This window comes from Benincasa hispida, chromosome 10, assembly GCF_027475165.1.
Source record: "Benincasa hispida cultivar pf3 chromosome 10, pf3_genome.v1.1, whole genome shotgun sequence".
NCBI classification, from domain to species: Eukaryota; Viridiplantae; Streptophyta; class Magnoliopsida; order Cucurbitales; family Cucurbitaceae; genus Benincasa; species Benincasa hispida.
In genome coordinates, this window is record NC_143487.1 from 24529128 (window position 1) to 24543921 (window position 14794).

Sequence of the window (14794 nt, forward strand, 5' to 3'; positions counted from 1 at the left end):
TAGAGAGTTCTGATGTCTGAAGAGTTCTGATCGAGTATGAACGATCAAGTATGTTCAAGCACTGAGATGTTATACGATACACGGAAGGAAAATGACGGTGAGATACAAAACACGTTCCAAAAATGGGCCCACAAACAATTAAAATTGGTGAGATAGGATAATGGGCCTCCAAACACTAAGATGATATAGGATGTGGGGATATATCATCTCATGTTGGGCCTCCCAAACAGCCCCTTCATTTGGAACTCTCTTAATATTATTATGTTTAATATATTTTGTACTTCACTTTACCCATTAGTTATGTTCCGTATTTTTTTTTTATTTATTTGTATTAAAATATGTATGTATATACACTAGAATGTCAAGTTCTTCAAGAGCCCCGAAACACACTTGGACTAAAGAGGAAGAAGTGAAGCTGGTCGAGTGCTTGGTGGCGTTAGTTGCATCTGGTGGATGGAGATTAGACAATGAGATGTTTCAACCTGGGTACTTGGCACAATTACAATGTATGATGGCTGAGAAGTTGCTCAGCTGTAATATCCAAGGATCACCGACTATAAATTGTCGAGTCAAATCTCTAAAAAAAACTTACGAAGCAATCGTAGAAATGAGAGAATTAGCTTGTAATGGATTTGGTTGGAATGAGGAATTCCAGCATATCACAATAGAGCGGGAGTTATTCGATGGAGGGGTGAAGGTGCAATTTTGTCTAAATTGATTTACGAATATTGATAACCTAATCATAACATCCACTTTACCCTTCATGCAGAGTCAACCTGCAACAAAGAGGCTTCTACAGAAGTTGTTCCCATACTATGATGATTTGACCTACATCTTCAGTAAGGATTAGACTACAAGAGGACGGTCAAAGACCTTTGTAGACATCGAGTTTAACGTCCCAAACCATATGAATGATGGTGTTTCTATCCATGAATCATAGGATCCGAACTTCCTCACGATGTCTAGTCAGGGAATGGACATGTCACAGGATGACATGCATGGAACACGTACTGGTCGAAGAACTGAATGAGGAAATGCTTCGAGAGAAAGTAAGAGGAAGTGAAGTGGGAATCAATCTGAAATGTCAGAAATTGTTAGGAATGCAATGGAGTTCACAAATGACCAATTGAAGGCCATTGTAGAATGGCCGAAAGAGAAGCATGCAACCGAGGTCGAACTGCATGCAGAAGTCGTAAACCAACTCCAAGATATTCCTGAATTGCATAACTGCCAAAGGGTGAAGCTTATGCAAATCATACTCCATAGTGTGCATCTAAAAATAATGTACTTTTTTTTTTGCTATGTTAACTAAGGTACCTTCCAAAATGACAAAGAAACAGTGGTTAGCTTTTAACATAAATTAAAATCAAATTAATTTTGTATAAATGGGTGGAACATATAGTTTTAATTATATTTTCAAAATATGATATTTCACATACATAATTATTAGTATTATAAAAGATGGTAGTAGAAAAAGTCACACGCGGTCTAAAATAATCTACATTCAAATAATGTTATAATTCAGATTACAGTAACCTGCACCCCAAACACAGACTATTATAACTCAAACTACAATACTCTACACCCCAAACACAGACCACAATACTCTATACCACAAACACAAACTATTATAAATCAGACTATAACAATCTGCACTCTAAACACAGATTATAATAATACACAGTTTATTATAATCCACAGACTATAATACCCGAATGCCCTCTTAGTTTTTTATAGTGGAAAATAGTTACCAAAGTTTCTTCTTGTACAAGAACAAAAATTTGTTTATCTGCATTAAGAAAAAAAAAACCTTTTGCTTCAACTTTTCAACTCATTAGGATAAATCTAAATAAGCCATTCACGTTCAAGAAATTAGATAATAAAAGAAGAAAATGCATTGAAAAGCCTGGGTAAAGAAGACGGATCACTCTCTGTTTTAAATAAAGGAATAAATACCTATTTTTATTAAATAGGCAACATTATGGGAAATCAAGCCGATCACTGTAAGTACATGAGCCTGCTGTTCACATAACAATCAATGATGATGATCATTCAGAAAAAAGATAACTATAGCTACAATCAACGGTAGGAGAATTTGAACCATCGACCTTATGGTATATCGGATGTACCAATTGAGCTATGCTCCTTTGGCAAAAAAGATAACTATAGGTATAAGTGTTTGTTTTCAACTAAGATGAGAAATATCAATTTCATCTGGAATCTTAAAGGTGGCTGCTGCACCAAATTTCCTGAATTCTTCCCCACTTTGCGTGGAGTCTTCTTCAAAATCCTCCTCTTCTGAATCCTCGTCATGCCTGCTAGGTGTTGAGGGATCATTAACACTTTTTGATCTGCAATTATGGGTAGCAAGCATGTTGACTTGGCCAAGGTGAGAGATTTCCACAACAACAGATTCATTTGCAGGGAGGGGTTGCTTCCAGGGTTCCCCATCCATCCTCATGTATGTGTGATCTGCTGCACCTTTTTGAAACTCAAACCGAATGCGATGGGCCTTGTCCCAAATCAGAGGCAAAATGTGAGTAAAATAGAACAGAGACACAGTGAATGAATATGCTAAAACAAATTCAGAACAATATCTATACCAGGAGAGATACATGATTCTGTCAAGCACAAGGTTAAAGACAAACTTACAACTGGAAGTACTATATAGTTATAGTACATCCTACTTGAATGAAGACCTATAGTGATTATACCCTCTAATCACTAATCCAACCAACCTGCATCAAGTTCTGACTTTTAATCATGAGACAAAATCCCTTAACAGTGATAATATACATGTTGTCACAAGACCATCACTATTCCCTTTGTTCTCATAGCATTGTTGACTTCAACCTTATAAAAACTTAACATAATGTGTATTACAACACTAGTTAATCCAACGGGTCATATCTTGGATGTATATCAATAAAACAAACAATATAACAATGAACTTTTCTGCATTTAGACCAAATTATGTCGGAACCTCAGGATAGATGGATGATTGAATGGATTTCGGTAACCAAGTAGACTCCAAATTCACAAAAGTATAGCCCACAGTGGCAGCAGTTAACCTCAAAGAATGTATTTGATCAATGAATACTTTGGAAGCGCCCTTCAATCAAAAAAAAATCTTACAATTTTTCTTTCAAACATTGCTCAACATTCTGCTCTAAGTCTAGGTATGCTTCATATTCACACAAGTACTAAAAGTTTAAGATTACTATGGAAATAGAACATAATTATGAGATTTTTGGTTGTTATGAGCATTTTACCATAGCTTATATCCCATATGCTGACGGTTATGATCTACAACCGTAACACATGGAAGTAAACAAATCTATATCTGCTTTCAAAAGCCTTCTTTGGGCTTGTATAATGAAGATGCAGTTTACCAAGATGTCTCAACTTAATCCCTAATCTTTAAGTTAATTATCAATTTGGTTATTTATCTTTTACAATTCTCAATTTTACCCTTATTACATTAAAAATTCTCAATCAAGTCAACCATGTAAAATCTACTGCTTTTTGTTAACAAAAAGTTGATGTATTAACACTTCTAACAGTTTCTTTCTTACAAAAAGACCTAATTAGGATTTTTTTTTTAGTTCAAGAAAATGTGAGGGCAGAGAGATTTGAATCTCTAACCTATCAGTCGATTAAATTATGCTTTGTTTGGCAGTGGTACCTAACCTAAGAATTAGCTAATCTAGATTAGAGACCCTGTTGTGTCCCCAGCCCTTTATTCTATTTCTTACCTGTGCAAGGCGAGTTCCATGTCCTTTTGGAGCAAGCAGAACGAGTCCATGCCAAGCATCCCGAAAGCCAACAACCTCAAGAAGGCCATCATCAACATATGGTGGAGTTAAGTCTCTCTATGAACATATTTCATTAAGGAATGACATCAGATACAAAAGGAGAAGCATGTGAAAATAATTAAAGCATTCTACCAACATCAGGATTTAGATATGCTATCTAAATAAAAAAAAAAAAACACATAGATCGGGGACTAACATCACGCCGCTTTCTGTTATTAGGTGTACCCCATGGATTGAATCCACCAGAAAAGCTGGGCAAGTTAAGGCATACGATTGACCTAATTCTGTAACAAACATAAGGGTACAACATTTCATAATAAGAAAGAGAAGCATATGGTATCCTAAGAAAGGGGTCCTATACATTAAAGAACGTCTGACCAGAATTTCTTTTTAGTTCTCTGTTTCTAAAAGTTACACTTGCTACTTCACTATCACTTTGGTAAACTTTCCACTTTTTAGGAAACACATTCAAATTCTAAGCCAATTTCAAAAATCAAAAACAATTTTTGAAAACCACTTTATTTGGACCTTGTTTTGTAACAATTTGGTTTTTTGTTTTTATTTCTTAAAGATTAAGCCTATAAACACTTCTTCCACCTCTAAATGTCTTGTTTTGTTATCTACTTTTTATCAATGTTTTTAAAAATCAAGCCACATTTTGAAAACTAAAATAGTAGTTTTTCAAAACTTGTTTTTGTTTTTGGAATTTGACTAAGATTTCAACTCTTTTATTTAAGAAAGATGCAAACAATGGTAAAAAATTGACAGAAAATAAACTTAATTTTCTGAAAAATCAAATGGTTACCCAATGGGGCTTTAGTTTTCAAATTCTGGTTTTGATTTTGGATCATTTTTTAAAAAAAGGTAACAAAAAAAAAAAAAAAGGTTGATGTAGTGCTTATGGTTTAATTTTCAAAATTGGAAAACAAAATGTTACCATGAGCACCTATAACTATTATCGTTAACTAAGGTGAGAGAGGAGGGGTACTATCTTCTTGCCAGAATAATTATCAAGACTGTATGTGACACAATATGTATCTATTTAAAAAAAAAAAAAAGACTGTATGTGACACAAAGTTAATAGTAGTACTGATAAGAAGGAAACAATAAAATGTAGGGTGCTGGTTTCAGTTTCCAATTATAAATTTTAAAATAATAGTAGTGCTATTACCAAGAAGACACGTTTTCTCCAAAAAAAGAAAAAAAGAAAAAAGCCAAACTCAAATAAAAGAGATGCATCAATACTTCCATAATTGTTCTTCTGCATGTCTTGCAACAATTTGGATGGAAAAATATTATAGTCATCAAATAGTTAAAAATAAGGGTATGCCAACCGTAAACAAAGTGACATTTGAGCGAATTGCAGTCCAAAAGAAAATCAGATCAGTACCAATAGACAAGGAAATTATTTGAAAATTTAATACGAATTTGAATATGGTTCCAAAACAGGAGTTATTTGTAGAAAGTAGAAGAGAGTCCAGTAAGTAACTTTGAAAGCTGAAAAACTTTACCCATGAGGTATATGCAACGGTTTCCAGTCACCATGACATTTCATGATCTCAACCTTAGCCATTTGAGCTATATTCCTACAGTGACAGGAAACTAATTAAACAAAGGAAAGGGAAAAAAACTGAAGGTTAATGCAACATATCATTCTTGCATTACATTTTGAATTAATTAGGAGAAATACCCATTTTTTAAATTAATTTTTGACCGTTTTACACTTATACTTTGAAGTCATTTTCCATTGTAATAAGAATTGTGGTGTAATTGCTCGGGACTATCTGTAAATTATTTCTGCCCAAATCTGATAACTGGCAGATTTGCCCTTGTTAAAGATCTTTCTGTGGTGACTACTAGAGTTATAAAGACGTGGTTTAACCCATTCTAAGGTGACTACAAGGGCCAAAAAATTGAGTTTTTTTGTTGTGTGGAAGCTATGCCATGGGGGAGTCAATATGATGAATAGAGGCATTGCCATGTTTTTTAAACCGTCGTTGCTGCAATCTGTAAGAGGCAAAAGGAAAATGAAGACCACCTATTCTTTCATTGTTAATACAGGATACTATAGCAAGGGTTAGAAATTTAAACGAGAGTTTTAAGCAATCTTGGGATCTCCACATAGCAGTAGCAGCAAGGGCGAACATATTCCAGATGTTACGGGGCCATAGAACATAAGAGGGCTAAAATGTTATGGATCGAGTTAAAGGAACTCACTGGAGTTTCTTGAAATAATGGAATGAGAAGGTGGTAATGACGAGAGTTGGGATTTGGTAAGATGTTGTGAACTTGGCTAATTAAATGGTTTGATATGGAGCTCGTATTTCCATCTTTGTATGGTATTCCCCGAATGCAATTTATACTAATTTTAGTGCATCTTGTAAAGTCTCCTAATGGGCAGCCAGCATCGTGGGGATTGTTTAAAACCTCACAAGGGACGATACATTGGGAATTTTGTGTACCTCATCATGGTTAACTTTTCACACACAAACAAATAAAATAAAATATAATCATTTGGATACGAACATGGATGAAGGATGAAACAAAGGAGCAAAAAACCAGGTGCTGCCAATCTTTGCGTAGGTACTCTGGTACACATTACGAAGAAAAGGTTAAATTTTGGTATACATGCAATAACACTATAATAATCGAAGAGTTAAATGTGCTTGACAAATACATCCAAGAAAGCTTAGACGTTGAAGCTCATGTTTTGATGATTCAATGTTTTTAAAATCAATTGTGTTTCTAGTATCTATCATCTCATACATAGATTTTAGTAATGATTGAAAACTAGTCTGAAAGCAAATTCATGATGAAATTGTAACGCTTACCTGATTAACTAACTGATTCTTAAATTTTTCAGGATGCAACTTTCGCTCAGAATGAAATGCATAGGATACTTGAGCATCCATTCCTATAATCAAAACAAAGAAACCACTCTCATGTCGGAGACCATTACCAGGATTATTTCAAACTAAAATTAACAGGGTACAAAATCTAAAACAGTAAAGGCCAAATGTGAGGCATGCTGAAGTAAGAGATTTTCTTTCTGGAAATGATTTAGGACATATCTCCTGTGATATATTACAACGCTTAGTAACATATTGAACTTTTATCTAGAAGTGCCATGGAAATAGTCTTACCCATGCTGAAGTAATTCCAAAATCCCCCACGGAATGTGAGGCAACCTTCCTGATAATCAATAAAATACTTCAGGACATAAAGAGGGCATAAGATTGACTTATGTAAAGCATAATTGAAAGGTGAAGTTTCTTCCAAAAACTGAAAAACAAACAAAATGAGAACTAGAGGCCACCTTTCCAGAAATAATACTTTTTATGCGTGTTGAGTTGAGTGCATAACCTTTATATAATTTCAGAATCTACGTTAAGAATATTGCTAAAATATAAAAATGGAATTAATAATTGATAATGAACTAAGCAATTATGACGTAGAATTAAGAGAAGATGACTCCGGGAAATAATTTATATAAAGTAGAATCAACTGGCCTTCCCAAAAGACTTTGGTTTCTAAAATATAAATTACTTGTATTTTTCAATCAAACTTCAGGGTTCCGTTAAAACTGCTCATTTCCAGGGATATAAATTGAGTTATCTATCGGGTCTTCATCAATCATAAATAAGAACTATATTAAAGACTAGTCCCAAAATAGAATACCTGGACAAACAATAAAATCTAGTCATCTTATCCAATATTATTGATATGTAATCCCGTCAAAATACAAGATTGCTCCTGTCTTGTGTTCTGAATTTCTAGTTCAGCGATCAAGTATCTTCTGTAGAAGTTAGCTTCAACTTCAAGTAAGACCATGTAGTTAAGTATCTTCTGTAGAAGTTAGCTTCAACTTCAAGTAAGACCATGTAGTTTTGCAGGTGTTGAAAATTGGAGTATTAGACCAGTAAGTAATTACTTAGATGATGATGAGTTGGTTTTCATGCAGAATTCTTTGAGAGAAAATAAGATAATTAACTAAGATTTATTAGAACATCAAAATACTCTTTTACGTCAAAATGCAACATAAACAGGGAATATGTTCCACATAGCATGTAGTTACCACATTGTCTTCACCCTCAGTGACGCGATGAAATGCATGTAGGGAATGTGGTAGTTCAAGGGGAGCAATAGGATCCAACGAGCCTTCTGTTGGAGCTCTCATCCTCATCAGAATGTGCCAACTGTCAAACAACAATAACACGACCCATTACGGCTTTTGATAAGAATAATGCAGAGTTTGTCATGAAAACATATGCAAACATATGTGCATCAGCCTTTACATCCTTCTTACTTGTCTATTTTCATTTCCTTTGCTTTCAGGACTTGATCTAAAAATGAAACCACAGAGTTAGGATCTGTTCCAGGATTCCTCTTACCCTGAAATTAGGAAAATATTTTTGTTTCAATTCTTGTGCTGCATGATAATAACCAGGACGAAACTGATCATTATACAGATGCGCCTGGTTGATAGCAAACTAAACTGCACAGTTTTTACAGAAATGCATGCGCTCTTCAAATGCCAGGCCTATCGATAATGTTTTCAACATTAACTAACATTCTAATCAATAAGAAAGTGGCAATTAAATACATTAATTCTGCCTTCAATAATATTTGCACGACATCCTGTGCAATGCTACAATGTTAATATGCTAACCAAACAGTGTGGAAAAAAAAAAAAAAAAGCAAAAAAGGAAGGGGGGAAAAAAAAACCTTACCCAACCAAATGCAAAAGGAAGATTGTTTCCAGTTCCTAAGGGCACTGTAGCAATTGGAGGCGGATGAGATAACTTAAGATCGCAAACGACTCCAAGAAGCCAGCCAGCTGTTCCATCACCCCCTGCAACCTGAAAGATCAAATGCATCAAAGATGAAGTTTAACAGCGTACCTTCCTAAATCATAAAACTTTGAACTTGGCGTAGATATATGAAAAGAAATCAGAAACTCACAATTAGTCGCAATTTCTTCTGAATATCAACTGCAATTTCATCGCCATTAAGCTTAAGCTTTTCAAGATTCAAGAAGATTCTGCGCAGCACCTCATCAGGAGCTTCTTCCCCCAAATCAAAAACCTTACAATTAGTCAGATAGAAGTCAACCAGCCGTAGATTCAGTAATTTTCTATATAGCTCCCTCAAGCTGACAAAGTACATATAAAATCTTTGTGACCAAAAAATCACCTGTTTCTCATTGAGAAGAGAACGATATGTGCTAAGGAGACTGCCACCAAGCTGACCACCACTTCTGGAGTTGATAAATACTAAAACAGGACAATTTGGAACATAAGGAACGCTTTCAACTTCCGCATCAGGTCGGAGTATGTAATTGGGGATGATAAAATCCTTAAAGAATTCAGGATCATGGTGAAAACTTGCCGCCATTGCTTCCAGCTGCATCATTGTATGATTTGCATCATCATTAACGAATTTTGGTAAAGTGTTCATAAATTATGCTCGCAGAAAAATGGGTATCACAAGTCTGATTTATGCAGACAACAACGCAAAATAGAAATCCTTAAATCACATAAAACAATAATTTGCAAAGTTTTGGGAATAAGTAGGTTATGTGAATACCAAAAGTTGCTCAAGATAATACCCATTCTACATTAGTCGCCTAAATCGTTTGAGAAGAAAAACACAAAGAAAACACAAGAAATGAAACTTAATCCCATGTATTCCGTCCCCAAATAGAGATTATAGATCCCAATCCTGATGATTAGGACTCAATGAATCACGGCCAAGTGTAGGTTTTTAACCGATTTCAGATCTCTAAAACAAAAATTTTCACACGACCAATGCTTTCAGAGAAACACCCGTGATGGGGATCGTCGATTAAGCACAAAAATTACAAGTCAAAATGTAATTTTACGACATTGTAAATTACCAATGTTGCATGTACAGAATTGCGCAAGATATTAAAATTATATACAAATTATACGAAATGACCCACTTGGAAAGCGAAATAGACAAAATTCAGAATAATCAAGACGTTAAAGCACAAAAAAGCGCAAGGAATATCCGTGGTCTGTAAAAGATCAATAAAAGAAATCAGCCGGAAATTCCGAATTTTCCTGTACACAGAGAGAGTTGAACATTTCCAGAGAAGCAAGAGATCAACCAAACAGAAAAGTTATACTTTCTAATGCTGTCTTCCCAGTTGGCGCCTAGAAATGACCGTAAAAATGGCGGAAGAAAAAAGAAATAATATAGAAATCTCACAAAAAGTGGATCAGGAAAAGGAAAAGCCACCGCCTGAAAAAGCCACCGGAAAACCAAATCGTAGACGGAACTATATTAAAGAAATCTTAAAACTCCTGCCTACCCAGTGGGCTTAAAGTGCATACACAGCGAAATATTATATATAGAGAGACGAATTGGTGGGAAGATTCAGAAAGGCGCGTTGCCGTTGACTGCTTCAGACAGCTACACATCCATCTCTCTCGCGCTCTTATTTTCTTCAGTTGGTTTAAGAAAGAGAATTGTTGTTTATTATTATTTTAAAAACTTCGTGACCTTTTATTTTACAAGGAAGAAGAAGAAGAAGAAGAAGAATATTCATCTTCCAGTGAACGTTTCTGCCGCGTGGACTTCACTCGCCTGCTTTACAAGCTGCAGCCCAATTACAAACAATTAATAATATCTTTTTCTGTCTTCTTCTTACATCCAACAAGTTGCTAAAATAACGATTCATGTCAATTATCACTATCATATTAAATTTCGAAAAAATGCATTCCTCATTTTCCTCCATCTCATTTATGTTAATATGCAGAAAAATTTAAGGTCACGTTCACTTTAGTAAAAAGGCGTAGAGGGTTCTTAATCCAATGTATCTGAAAATTACGTCATATTGTTACAGTTGGTTAACATTATTGTTACTATTCCAGAGATAATGGTACTATTTACTATTATCATTACCGTTATTGTTACTATTTGACTCTTAGAAATAACGGTAACAGCATGAAAAATCCATAATTCTAAGTAAAGACGATTAAAAATAATTCAATTACATTTGTGATTCAAACTCATTGCAATCGATTCATCAATGAAATTCCATTACAATTATATCAATTTTCATTATGAATTGGTAAATGTGGCCTAAAAGGAAAAAAAGATATACTACTTTTAAAGAGAGAAAATTTATCACGTGATAATTTGTAGTTAGATACTTGAATGGGTAGAGTGTAGCAGAGGAAGTTGAATTAGGTTGAGTTGATGAATTATATATTATTACGCGGTTTTCTATAAAAAAAAATATTACCCAGTACTTAAATGTTTTTTTTTATAGAGAATAAAGAACCTTCAAAACTGATAGCATAAATTAGTTGAGTTCATGCAACAAATATCATGTAACATTGTGTTAAGTCAGGGGAGTAAAAAAATGTGTTAAATTAGGGATTGGAAAGAGTTTTTTTTTCCCTTCCTTTTTATTCTTTAGTAACTTCTTTTAGTTGCGTGTGTAACTAGACTTTTCACAAATGAAGGTGGATCCCACAACATTACGGGAGTATTTGGTGGCCTATAATAGGATGGGGTTGTAATATAATGTAATAAAAAACTCAAATGTGGATTGAGCATTTTGGACGCAATTTGTAATATAAAACTTATTCCGTCCGACAGTTTTCAACCCAACCCTCTTTTTTATTGTTTTCACGTTTCACGATCTCATTTTTGTTCCGTATTCGATTACTCATGTCATGACATTAGGAGCGGGGGCGTCCTTGCAATGAGTTTGTACAAGATCGGACCATGAAATAAGTCACTCTTACTTTATAACGTTGTTTATTGTTTAAGACTGACTATTTCAAAGTGATGACCTAGATAACTTGACCTTAATCTTGAGCTAACTATGAACTCCTCTTTATTCAGGATTATCCTTAGATTTGCATGGGTGAGGATTGACCCAACAGCGCCGGCTCAATAAGCCTCCTATTTCAAAGTTAAGACCAGGTAGATAATTAGGGACATAGGGTGCAAGATGGAATTAACTCATACCCGCTTTCAGGGATAATAGAGAGGTTGTTCCCTTAAGTGCTGATTTCGGGTCTTGAACAAGGGGCCCCACTCTCTCATTGGCCCAAGAAGAACTCCGTTTGATGATCGGATCACAAACCAATTGTTCATTAGATGATCAGTGAGACTTAAGGAACAAGAGGTAATCTCGGAGGTAAAATAGTCATTTGACACAGCCATTATTACGAACAACCTGTGAAAGGTTAGTTTACTAATCATGATTATATCGAGTAGACATAATATATCTACAGTGAGGGGAGTGCAACTCTGGGCTTTAGTGGAGTAACCCAGTAGTTAACGAATGGGGGTTAATTCAGTGTAAAGAATTTAGCCAATTAATCTCGAATCGTTGGAGCCCATGATCTGTAGGTCCACGAGGTCTCCCTACTAGCTCACAAATGGATTAGCCTTAGAATAGCGTAATAAGTTAATTTGAAACGTTTAAATTAGAATTAAGGGAATTAGTAGTTATATGTGATATAATTAAATGTTTAATTTTGGAATTAAATGAAATTGGAGAATCAATTAATATTTAAATATGATTTAAATATTAAATTCATGAATAGGTTGTTGGTTCCAAGGAATGCATATTTCAAGTGTCCAAGTAACTGTTTCAACTCGAGTTCTGGTGGTTCTTCAAGTGATGGACGCGTTGGTTTTATCCGCCGCTCACTCAGACTTGGCGGCTCTGATTCCTTTAGGGTCTCCTCCAACGTGAGGACCTCACATATGTGAGTCTTTTCTTCAGGCAACTTAATACTGTTTAGTTGATAATCCTCACTATCTGGGAATTTTAATGCATTGAGCACATTAAACTTCACCTCTTCATTGTCCACGCGCATAGTTAATTCACCTTTATGCACGTCAATTAAAACTTTCCCACTAGCTAAGAAGAGGCATCCAAGGATAATTGGTACCTCTCTATCTGCTTCGTAGTCCAAGATAATAAAGTCTGCTGGGAATATGAGATCATCAACCTTCACCAAAACATCTTCAATCTTCCCTTCTATGTACTTAATTTTTCTGTCAGCGAGTTGAAGGGTGACAGAAGTAGGTTGTGCTTCACCAATCCCCAATTTCTTAAAAATTGATAGTGGCATGAGATTAATGCTAGCTCCTAGATCACACAACGCCATGACCCACATATAATCCTCCTATCGAACAAGGAACTGTGAAGCTCTCGGGGTCCTTCTGCTTCTTTGGTAGATTATTGCTTAATAACGCGTTACATTCCTGCGTTAGCGCTATCGCTTCTTTCTCACTGACTATTCTCTTCTTCGTCAAAATGTCCTTAAAAAATTTTACACATGTTGGCATCTGCTCCAAAGCCTCTATAAGTGGAGTATTGATGTGTAGCTGCTTTAGGAGCTCAAGAAAGCGTTTGAATTAATGTTCATCATTCTTCTTTATCAGACGCCTAGGGAATGGTGCGTTCAGTGACACCTCAGGCTTTCCCGCGTTATACGTGCTGGTTTTGGCTTGTAGTCTCGGGCATTCTTTCTTCTTGATCCATTGAACGTGTAATGTGTTCTTTCGAAGGACTGCTGTTTCTTGGATTCCCTCTTCTTTCTTCAAGAGCTCTTCCACTCCGCAACGTCACCACGTGACATTGCTCCTTCCCATTATTGTTCCCAAGTGTTTCAGTATTGCTAGGTAGAACTCCATGCTGCCTGTTTTTCAACTCGCTTGCTATCTGCCCTACCTGGATCTCTAGGTTTCTGATTGATGACGCCTGGCTTTTCAGCAACGCGTCGTTCTGGGCTATGTACTCCTTCAATAGGTTCTCAAGCGGAGATCCTGAGCTCGATGCCTATCCTCCTCTATTGAAGGGCTATTGATGTTGCTGATGCGTTTGTTGAAATGCAGGCGGCGGTCCATTCTTTTGTTGATGGTTCGCCCCTGGGTGATGCTTCTGCTGATATCTTTCTGTCTAAGAAAAATTCTGATGGTTTCTCCATCCAGGGTTATATGTATTAGAGAATGGGTTTTTTTTTTTTATGAAGCATACTGACTGAGGGTTTTGTGGACACTCAGTATATGAGTGAAGATCTCCGCAGCCCATACAACTAACCATGGGCTGCCCAAACGCCTCTACCTAATTCACCTTCTGCTAGTTTGATGTGTTTCCCAGCGTTATGTTCTGCAGAAGGCTGGTCATCGTAGCCACTTGAGTAGAAAGAGTGGCTATTGCATTGGCATCAATAGAATTAACGTTCTGAGATTTCCTTCTCCTGTCATTTCTTCCATCATATGTATCATCCACCCATTCCATATTGTGTTTAGCAATGCGGTCTAGTATCTCTTTAGCCTCAGTATAGGATTTGTCCATAAGTCCACCAGTCGCTGCTGCATCAGCTGTCATCTGTGATGCTCTATTCAGTCCTCCATAAAACGTCTCCATTTGAATAGTCAGTGGTAGTCCATGTTCGGGCAATTCTTGACCAAGCCTTTAAAACGCTCTCATGCATCGTTTAAGGTCTCAGCATCTTCCTGTTCAAAGTTCATAATTTCTCGATGCCTCCTTGCATTGGTGGTAGGTGGGAAGTATTTTTGCATAAATTTTTCCACCAACTTGTCCCAGGTGGTGATTTCACAAGGCTCCAATGAACTCACCCATTGTTTTGCGTCATCACGCAAAGAATAGGGAAACAAGGACAGCCTGATCGCCTCTGGGGTGATTCCAGGAATCACAAATGAATTAGACGTTTCCAGGAAACGGTTCATATGGGCGTGAGGGTCTTCGCCACAACCACCCCCAAATTGTCCAACAATCTGGAGCATTTGGAGCATAACAGATTTCATTTCGAACCTAATTCCATCTGGCATTGGGTAATGCCTGACAGTTAACGGATGGTGGATCTCATGGCTAAAGAGTTTAGTAAGCTATTCACATATCGTTGGAGCTTCAAGCTATAGGTTCATAAGGTCCCCTTGGTAGCTTGGATAAAGTTGAGAAT

The 14794-nt window shown here is 36.1% G+C and overlaps 1 protein-coding gene and 1 non-coding gene across 6 annotated transcripts; one reads left to right on the forward strand and one right to left on the reverse strand.

Moving 5' to 3' along the window:
• Positions 1 to 1934: 1934 nt before the first annotated feature.
• Positions 1935 to 10462, reverse strand: LOC120087869 (diacylglycerol kinase 5-like). Of its 5 annotated transcripts, XR_005484717.2 has the most exons (14): positions 10172 to 10462; positions 9009 to 9218; positions 8778 to 8900; positions 8546 to 8674; positions 8122 to 8207; positions 7891 to 8011; positions 6959 to 7007; positions 6647 to 6729; positions 6342 to 6403; positions 5327 to 5401; positions 4012 to 4099; positions 3756 to 3872; positions 2604 to 2738; positions 1935 to 2512 (listed from the first exon to the last, which is right to left on the reverse strand). XR_005484717.2 is itself a non-coding variant. In XM_039044837.2 (13 exons), exons 1-13 carry the CDS (start codon positions 10256 to 10258, stop codon positions 2186 to 2188), a joined length of 1557 nt encoding a protein of 518 aa, XP_038900765.1. In that variant the 5' UTR covers positions 10259 to 10462; the 3' UTR covers positions 1935 to 2185. The 5 variants fall into 5 exon arrangements, 4 of the variants coding, with proteins under 4 accessions (XP_038900765.1, XP_038900769.1, XP_038900766.1 ...); XM_039044837.2 differs by lacking the exon at positions 2604 to 2738; XM_039044841.2 differs by having other exon boundaries at positions 1935 to 2738.
• A 3792-nt stretch (positions 10463 to 14254) lies between these two features.
• Positions 14255 to 14357, forward strand: LOC120089537 (small nucleolar RNA R71). Its single transcript, XR_005485213.1, has one exon. It is a non-coding gene; the product is annotated as a small nucleolar RNA R71 (small nucleolar RNA).
• The last annotated feature ends 437 nt before the right edge of the window (positions 14358 to 14794 follow it).